The 10,635-nt window shown below is 31.3% G+C and overlaps 1 protein-coding gene across 1 annotated transcript; it reads right to left on the reverse strand.

Moving 5' to 3' along the window:
* Positions 1-7,237: 7,237 nt before the first annotated feature.
* LOC141702026 (uncharacterized) lies at positions 7,238-7,648 on the reverse strand. Its single transcript, XM_074505731.1, has one exon. It carries the CDS (start codon positions 7,646-7,648, stop codon positions 7,238-7,240), a length of 411 nt encoding a protein of 136 aa, XP_074361832.1.
* Positions 7,649-10,635: the final 2,987 nt, after the last annotated feature.

The raw sequence follows: 10,635 nt of genomic DNA on the forward strand, positions 1-10,635 counted from the left end.
AATATTTGGTCGTCATTACTATATAAGTTACTTGCTATTTTTATGATTTAGCCATGAACTGTATAATTGAAAGAATGCCCATATAAGGGTCTCTCCACTTTGGTACCCCTTCCACTTTTCCTTGGATTCTGCTCACACTTATTGATTGATGAAACTTTATTTACCGTCGTATATCGTTTTATTCCTAACTCGAATCCAATGCTAACGCCTGCCATTGTCTTTCATATTCTCGTCATCGTCCTTGATGTTATTCTTACAACCACGCATACGATTCGATGTTCTGTCTGTAGATAGGGTCGTATCCTCTTGCTAGTCGTACCTATATCTAGAAAGGTAGATATCATTCCTTGCGCAGTGCCCGGTATGTGGTAAGAATCTTCTTGCAACGATGATGCCTTCGAAATGTGCAACGTTGGTTCTTCATCAGCTTCCATCAACGGGTTGCCTCCGGCGTGAAGCTCGTCCTACTACCTAATTCTAAGTTAAATTGTAGCTTCTTTACACAAATTCTCACAAGAATCGATCGCATATTCTTCAAAGCCACATGAAAAGTAGGGTAACATACCCAGTCTCCGTCAATCCGTCGATTCCTCATTATTGTAGGGTCTAAGAATTCAATATACCTATAGCGTTGCGACATTCGCCTTACACTTTCTCAGTAATCCCATCTTACCAACTCTATATCGAATCTGCCAACCCTAGTTCACACTCAATTCAACTGGGTATGCCTAAGGTTTTTCCTATCCTGTACGACTTATCATTCCTATCTTACTCTCATCTATTCTTATTTCAGTGACCAATAACCTGCAGCTCTGATGCCAACTTGTAACAACCCAAATCCGGGGTCAAGATTTGGTGTCACTAAACAATCTTTACATAAAATAAAAGAATATTCAATTAACCCCTTGAATCCGAATCGTTTACAGGTTATGGTATGAAACAAGAATCTAAGCTTCTACAATTTACAATAACTAAAATACAAATGAGAATACCTTTGTCCTAACGCTCTTGTCATATTCTTCTAACTTCTACATCCTCTCGCAACGGAGATTTCTCTAACTTCTGCTGTCTATCAAAGCTATTCACTTTTATCCTTATCTGTTTCTGGCAGAGTTAAGAATTTACAAAGCAAGAGTGAGCCAAAAATGCCCAGCAAGTATATAATTTGAGTTTTAACATTAATATCAAAAGAAAGACTTCCGGACAAAATCTTAAAACAATCTTAAGCAATTCTATTTATTTGGGTGAGCAAATACATGTTGGCTGTCACCAGCCTTTAACTAAAATCCAAAAATGATGAGCGATTCCCCGACTCATCTCCTGAATCAGGGTTTTGTCTGGTTTTGGAATCATAAAACCTTTTAAGAGAGAATGCCGTTAATGGCGATCAATAACAAATTAGACTGGACACTAAAACCAATATATGCACTATATCCTGCTGATCAATCAAGATACAGTGCGGATCTATACCCAACTGTATAGGTCCATTCAGGTACCTAGGCACTACGACCCATTTCGAGGCACTAGTCATATCCCGGTCCTCAGGATTAAGACACACTTAATCCCCAAAACATTATCATTATCCAGCCCATGGAGTATTTTGATGTCAAATCCTTTTGAATTGAAAGCATCCCAATTCAGGGTTCGCAAATAACCCAAAACAATGGGTATATGCTCACGAGAGCAATCGAATTACAGGAACAAGAATAAAAGAACATGCATAATCAGAGTAATTGCAGCGAAATGTCAAACATTTAACTATTCTGAATTTAGAATATGATCGATTAAATAATTACAGAAAATCAGGAATACTTGCCTCAATAAGCTGTAACCACTATTATCGGTTGACTTTTGGATTTCCTTGAACATGTGGCTTTATCGTCAAACTACTATCTTATTCTGGATACGATCCCAACATTCAGACCCTTCAGTTAGAACTTCATTGATCTCGACGTCTAATCACTAGATCGTTCCTAGTCCGATGTCACGTCTCGGGTCTTCCGTCTAAAACCTACAGGGTTGAAATACCCTAATTCAGATAACCGCTTAAGCTTAACATCAAATCGCTATCCTATTCTACACATACGATTTCATAACTGAATTAATATTTATATGTATTATCGAAATACACATAGCAATTATGGTTCACATCTTCAAAAATCAGTTCGGTATTTAATTTCGGGAAATACATATATTTATCGTTTTGAAAAATAGAGTAATCGATTATTCACAAAATATCTTGTCACGTCACGTAAATATGTTTCATAAACTTCAATTATATCCTCGTTCAAAGTTACTGACAATTATAGGTTACGTTCCCGTATTTTCGGAATTTATTTTCCCGAAAATCGGGCAATGTTTCCTCTATTTATCGGCCTACCCGTCGAATCATTTCGACGTCAATCACAACAACAATTCAATCACACAAAAATAACCAATCACCCACAACTACAATTCATAATTTCCAAACACCAATGTAATCTCAATTATTTATCATGGTTATTCGCATTTCTATATTTTAATTCGTAATCAAATAAAACATCAATTTCATAATTTTTTAAATATTTTTGGGATACGTAATATGTCCGCAATTACGGATTTAACGAATGAACTTGATAGTGCATAACAGGCAGAAAATTTCCAGAATAATTTTAAAATCCCTGAAATATTCCAAACTTAATAAAATTAAAATTTCATGATTTTTGAATCATTCTGGAATTAAATACTGATTTTACAATTAAATACAATCAGAAAATCATTTAGTGATAAATAATCAATAAAATATTGATTTCTATGTTTTATAAACTCCTAAAAATAAGAAATAAAATTATAGAGCAACAAAAATAATTTTAGGAGAAATTTTAGCATTTATGAGAACATTTATTCAATAAAATCATTTTAAAATGAATTAAATGCATATAGCTTGATAATTAATTACAAAATTAATCTCCACATCAAACAATCACAAACAATCAATACCATAATAACACATAGCCGACAGACCCATCACATATTTTATTTAGTTAATAATTTGATAACTACATTTACAGATCGGTTCCGAAAATAAGTTACTTAGCCGCTAAGTAACTAAAAAGGCGATACGATTTTAATACCGGAATTGGATAATTATCAAAACAGAGCTTCCTATAAAATACTTTATACGAAATTAAGGTGATAATGTCTCACCTTTTGAGAATATGGATTCTTATCGATATATAAAATGATTTGCGTATCGAAAATTTCACACCGGGACTCGTACAGGTCAAACCGTACCCCGGATCGAAAAAGTCAAAACCTGAAAAGTGTTCAAAATTATCAGATTAGGTTAGGAAGGAGTTTTCGGAAGAGTTTCGGGTTGTAAAAACGTAAAAACGATTGAAGTGGAATGATTTCTGATTCTAAAAAGTAATTTTATATTTATGTAAAAATAATCATTATTAATCATATAAATCCTCATAAAATCATATAATAATCCAAAAATTACCAGAAAAATACCAAAATTATCTAGATTTAATTCTGGATAATTGGAAATTAAAATATCTAAATTTTATCAGAAATAAACATCCAAATATTATTATCCATCATCAAATAATTCACCAAAATTCACATAAAAATCACATAATAATTATTTATTGAAAAAAATAATTACATAAATTTCCCAGACGTTACAGCTAATAGGAATTTAAGATTTGAATCTTTAATATCATATTCCTTGTCCACTAGTGACAAGCCATTCAAGAGTTTGACAAATCTGTCATATAAATCAGTTAATGACTCATCAGGCTTTGAGTCAAAGTGCTCATACTCTTGAGTGAGTATAGTCTTCATGTTCTTCTTGATTGAATCAGTTCCCTGACACCTTGTTTCCAAAGCATCCCATATCTCTTTTGCAGTCTTGCATTGAATTACCCTATTTGACATGACATTATCAGTGGCACTATGCAGCAATTGTCTTACCTTTGCATCATTTGCAATTGATGAGATATCTTCAGCAGTGTAATCACTTTTCTTCTTTGGTACAGACTTTGATGGCTGACCTGCAACTTCCACAGAGAGTTTGGTTGGCATATGTGGTCCTTCATTAATCCTGTCGAGATATTCTGGATCTGTAGCTTCCAGAAACATAGCCATCTTCACTTTCCATATGGAATACTCAGAAGGTCTCAACATGGGAACTCTTATAGTCTCATATCAACTATGGGTTATGGTTTTTGGAGGTTCTTCAGTTTTGGTAGGCTTGGTTGGAGTTTCTTCTTCAGACATGATTTTTTTTTATCTTAAACTGTATGTGTGTTAACAGATAGCTCTGATACCACTTGTTAGGTCACACACACTGTAAAAGGGGGTTGAATACAGTGTTTACTACAATCAAATCGAATATAAGAACTCAAGTAACAGAACACAGATTTTATTCAACACAATAAACTCTGTTACAAAGAACTGTTATCTCTCAGCGATGAACAAATTATCACGAGAGCTGCTAGGGTTACAAAGAATAATGACTTCGATTAAGATAACACATATAGTGTAAACCCTATGTCTATGTTTATATAATACACAGTTACAAGATAATGTTCTAATTGATATTTTATATAATTCTGCTTCCTAAAATATATCAATCAGTTATCTTTTCTTCCAAGTATTCTATTCTTCATAAAATTCCTTCTTCATGCATATTTCTTCTTGCGTTTGTCTTGATCTTCTTTCCATTCAATCAGCCTCCTGCCTTATCTGAAAGTCTCCTTAAGTCCTGATATTATCTCCTGATAAATGTCTCCTGATAACTTGAGTTCTGATAACTTAAGTTTTGATATCTTAAGTCCTGATTTCAGTATAAGTACGGATTTCCAGTTAAGTACTGATTTGTCCTGTTAAGTAAGATCTGAAAACTTAAACACAAATCATATTAGCCATGACATCACAAATATATCTAACATTACCTCCTATACTTTTATAGGCTTCTGGACCAAATAAGTCTAAATGCAAAAGTTCTAAGGGTTTAGAAGTAGATACCATTTTCTTTGCTTTGTGAGTACTTCTAATTTTCTTGCCTAATTGGCATGCCGAACACACCTCAGTCTTGACATACTTGATTTTAGGTAAACCTCTGACTAGCTTCTTCTTTGAAAGCTTGTTAAGGAAGTCCATGTGAGCATGACCCAATCTTCTATGCTAAACATAAGGATCAGTGTCTATTGTAGCAAGACAACAAGCTGTTTTCTGCAACTCAAAGTACAAAAAATATATATTTCCTTCCCTTCTAGAAACTAGGGGGACTTTGTTAGTACTAATAGTAATAATACACTTATCAATACCAAAGTTAACAGTATTACCATCATAATATAACTGACTTATGCTAAGAAGATTATATTTAAGGCCTTTAACATATTGAACTTTATCAATTGAAATGTGTTTATTACCTATTTTACCTTTTTCCAAGGGTTTGAAGAGTTTTGCTATCGCCAATAGTCACTCTTCCACCCTTTTTCATCTGAAGACTCAAGAATTGTGCTTTGTCCCCACTCATATGTCTAGTACATCCGCTATCCAAGATCCATTGAGTTGATTTGACTCGAGCGGCAAGACACATCTACAAAACAAATAAAACAACTCAACCTTTTGGTACCCAAAGTTTGTTGGGTCCGACATGGCTACCAGATAAAACATATAAAACATGTAAATCAGATTTATTTATCCATTTTTGGATAAATCTAGGTGATTTATCTCTGCCAGCCTGATGATAGTAAGCTGTCTTTGTTCTGCCATTCTGAACATAGTAAGTTGTTTTCTGTTTGTTTCCTCCATGGTATGATTTTTGTCCATTCTGAACTCTGTAATATTTTTCAAGATGCCCTTTCTTTCTACATCTGTTGCATATCTTCCAAGGCATAGCATAATCATAAGGTATGCCATATTTTCCTTCATATCTTAGAGCTTTGTCCTTCTTGTTGACATTCATTCTAAGTCCTTCTCTGACCAATGGAATATTTGTGTTGTTCATCATTGATTTGAGACTCTCTTCTCCTTGAACAAAAGATCCCATGCCCCTTTTCAGATCCTCAACTTCTTTTTTGAGCAGATCAATCTTTTCAGCTTGCTGACTTATGATTTCAGCTTGCTGAGATGGTTCTTCTGCTTGATTTGAAGGTGTTGCATCTATTGATTCTCTAAGTTTGAACAGCTTCAAACATTCACCTCTTGCTTTAATCTCCTTCTTTAACTCTGTGATCTCCATTAATTGAGTCTTGTTTCTTTTAAGGAGAATTTTGTTGAAGTTTTCCACATGACTGACTTTAGCTTGAAGATCCTTGATTTCAGCCTCTTTGTCAGCTTGTGTAGGTACCTTCTTGTCAATCCAACTATCCACTTTGTTCATCAAATCTTGAACCATAGTCTTGAGATAATTATTCTTCTCTTTTAGCTTGCTATTTTCAGATTTAAGAGAATAATATTCTCCCATAGATACATTCTCATATTCCTGCATGGTTAGTGGTTCCAAAACAATATTTTCAGAAGATAAATTATATTTACAAGAGTTTACCTCACTCTGATCTTCTTCTGAATCACTTTCTAGGTAGCCACTTTCTGAATTTCCTCGAACAGAATCATCATCAAGTCCAACTAGGGCAAGATTAATCATGTCTCCACTTGAATCATCACTGGAAACCGAGTCATCATCACTCCAAGTCATTAGAGCTTTAGCTTTCTTCTTATCTTTGATGACAATTTGATGTTTTGACTTCAATTTGTAGCAGTCCCGCTTATAATGGCCTGGCTTTCCACATTCAAAGCATGTCTGATCTTTAGAATCCTTGTTGACCTTTTTGTTGTTGGAAAATCTGCCTTTATCTCTTTTCAGCATGTTCTTCTTCTCGATCATCTTCCTGATCTTCCTGGATATTAAAGCTAATTCTTCATCCGTCTCATCTTCAGATTCCAGTAAGTTGTCATTAGTGTGAAGAGCTAACTGCTTCATTTGAGCAACTGGAGCTTGCATAGAACTTGATTGGCTTTCCTTGATTTTGCTTTCAAATTGTTCTAATTCTGCAAAAACAGCCAATTGATCCATAGTATCTATAGTTGGAGAGGATTCCAAAGCGGTTACCTTTGGTTCATAGATAAATGGCACAACACTAAGTATCTTCATGTTAATTTCCTCTTGAGGGATATGTTTGCCAAGTTGCTTTAAGGCATTTAGATTTGTCTGGAATCTAGCTTGACTTTCTCGAATAGTTTCTCAATCTCGAAGCTTGAAATTTCCAAACTCATTCATTAGTTTGCTCAATTTCACATTCTTTAAGCTCTTGGATCCTTCGTGATACAATTTCAAAGTATCCCATATCTCTTTAGCTGATTTGCACGAAGAGACTTTATCACATTCACTAGGACATAACCCATTCATGAGAGAATTCTTAGCCTTTCCATTGAATCTGTATTTGAGTAATTCAGCCTCCGTGAGATCATCAATGTCTTTCACTTTTCTTTCTTTATCCTTGAATTTAAATGGACCCTTCTGAACAACTTTAAAAGCTAGTGGCTCCCTGGATAAATACACTTTCATGCGACCTTTCCACCAGTTGTAGTTTTCTGTACCAAGCAAAAGAGGTGCCCGGTAATCCGAGGTTCCTTCGGGATATTTGTCATCCATTTTGATCGAATACTATTCTTGTTACAGAAAGATTAGTATACCAATGCTCTGATACCAACTGAAATTACACCTAGAAGGGGGGTGAATAGGTGATTATGGCTAACTAGGATTACTTTTAAATTTAACCCGATAATAGCTTACTCAGATTTTACCAAACGAACTATGATCTAACAATGATAGTAAGCTAAGATGATTAAATGCAATGCAGAAAATAATGTGCAGAAAAGTAAATAGAACACACAAGAATTTTAGCCAGGTTCGACCCCTATGCCCCTATGGTCTACGTCCTGGTCCCTTACCAACTTGGTAAGAGAATATTATTGATCAATGAAAGTTACAACTACAAGATACAATAATATATCTCCCTTTATCCCCGCTGCTGATAATGGCTTGCTGAAACCCTGTTTAAGAACCTGCTCTCTAAGTAATATACTACCCCGTAGTACAAACTCCTCTAGCAAGTACCACTAAACCCTTGTTTCCCTTAGCCAACTATCCAGCAACTAATCAATACGAATTGAACAATACAAATCGAATGATAAAGTGATTACAACTCAAACTATAGACTCTCTAAGATAAACACGTGTATATAATTAAGAGCTCGAGAGTATTTTGAAATCAATAAAGTTCAGGAGTTGTGTGTTCTTGCTTGCAATTCGTTCGTACTTTAAAAGCTGCAAGATTCAATATATATAACCATACATTAATGTTTGAAAATAACCTCAACAAATTACAACGGCTAGAATCCAATTCTACCGTGTAAGATCGTTTGGATGGTTTTCCAACGTTCATGTATACGTTAGATAGAAGAGAAACAAAGATGTCCAACGTTCAGAAAATATATCTTCTATTTTGTACAGTATAAAACGTTTTAACAATTTATAGAAGATAGAGTTTGAAAGAGAAACAAACTCCTATTCTTTAGGAAATCAATTTGAATAAGTAAAAATGTTTTATAATTGAGCTCTATATATAATGCACGTATATTATATTAGAGAAGTCCTTACAACTGATATATAAGAAGATCCTATAATATCTCCATGAAATTCGACTTCCTTGTTGAATCTGGACTGTGCATCTTGGCTTACTCTTATTCTGACACTGTTGATCATAACTTGCTGAGATACACTAATGTCTTATAACAGCTTGCTACAATTATGCTTAAAATGACAAAGTCATTAAGCTGTGACTACTTGCAAACAAGCTTGGATAACAGAATAATAGCTTGCTGTATTGATCATCAAAACTAAGGGATTTACATAATGTGTATTAACTATTAAGAATTAATTGATTATAGGATTATTTGATCTTCGACTAGGAGATAATTATAATTTGAATTAAGTTTAAAAGAGTCAAAGATACATGTTTTTTCTTATTTTTAATATTAATAATATTTTTGAAAATCTTGTTAATTATTTTTTAGGAAGGTATTAAGTAAACAACCAATCATAACCTATTACGCTTGAAATTGCATAAAACATGTGAGATGCATTGTTTAATTTTAATATTTATTTTCATATTATTATTATAATTATATTTACTTTTTTTATAAAAGGTAAATTATGAAATAAAAAATAATAATTTTTTGAAATATATGATTTTAATTTTAATATAAATTATTTAATCTTATTTTCTTTTCCAAATTTATTTATTAATTTTTCGATCCAAATATATATTTGATATAAATAGTCAAAGGAGAAGGTTTTTAATAGCAGTCCTATGACAACTGCTGTGTGGGAACTAACTGCTGTGTGGGAACTATGCGGACTAATGGTTGTATAACTTATCTAATGATTGTATAACTTATCTATACTAGTTTTGTACCCGTGCGATTCACGGGATAATTATAATTTTTTGTTAATTTTTTTTGAAGATTTATTCTTAATTTAACTAATTTTTAATAAAATAATTTTATTTCCTAAATAAATTTTATGTTCTTCACTAATAATGTATTTTTTTTTAAAAAATGTATTTTTTGTACTTATATATTTAATTATTATTGTAGTATTATATTTTACATTGATAACCTAAGTATAACATATATGTTATAATTTATTTAATTTATTTCATTATTTGATTTTTTTTTCATATTATAAATTTATAAATAGAATATTTTAATCATATCATATAATATATTTACGTAATTATTTTTTTATTTTTATATATGTTTTTCATAATCTTGTGGAGTTTGATTATTTTATATCATTTAAGAAAATATAATTATAATTAACATAATATGTTTATGTAGTTATTTTTATATAATTCACATAATATGTTTATGTAGTTATTTTTATTTTATTTACATATTTTCTTTTCTCAATATTGTGGAGTTTGATCAAAATAGTTTTTTATGATTATTATTATATTTCTTTCTAATTTTTATTTTTTATAAATGCGTAATTATAGTTTAATTTCTTAATTAATTATCTATTTATAAAGATTATTAGGTATTTTCATGTTAGAATAGATGAAATACATTTAGTATATAATATATTTTATTGGATTTATATTTAAATTTTAATTTTTAATAGTTTTTATTATTATTATTACTATTATTATTTTTTTTATTATTATTATTATTATACTTACACTTTCACACGTGTTTTCATGGTACTTTAAATGTATTCATTAGATTTAAATTTTAATTTTAAATTTTAATAATTTATTATTATTATTATTATTATTATATTTCTAACTTATTATATTAATTTTTTTTAACAAAATGATACTATTTTAACCCGATTATAAATAATTTGTTAATTGTTACTTATATTTATATTTTTTAAAATAATTATTTCTTGTATTATATATAATATAATATTTTTAATATTTTTTAATATCATTTAAGAATATATATATATATAGTTCAATTTATTAATTATATATGTTTGTTATACAGATTATTAAATATTATAGTAGAATAAAATGATACCCCTTACTACCTATACCTTACCAAGACCAAACCATAATCGTACCACCAAAACTCA

The sequence above is a fragment of the Apium graveolens genome, unplaced genomic scaffold (genome assembly GCF_009905375.1).
Source record: "Apium graveolens cultivar Ventura unplaced genomic scaffold, ASM990537v1 ctg4527, whole genome shotgun sequence".
NCBI lineage: Eukaryota > Viridiplantae > Streptophyta > Magnoliopsida > Apiales > Apiaceae > Apium > Apium graveolens.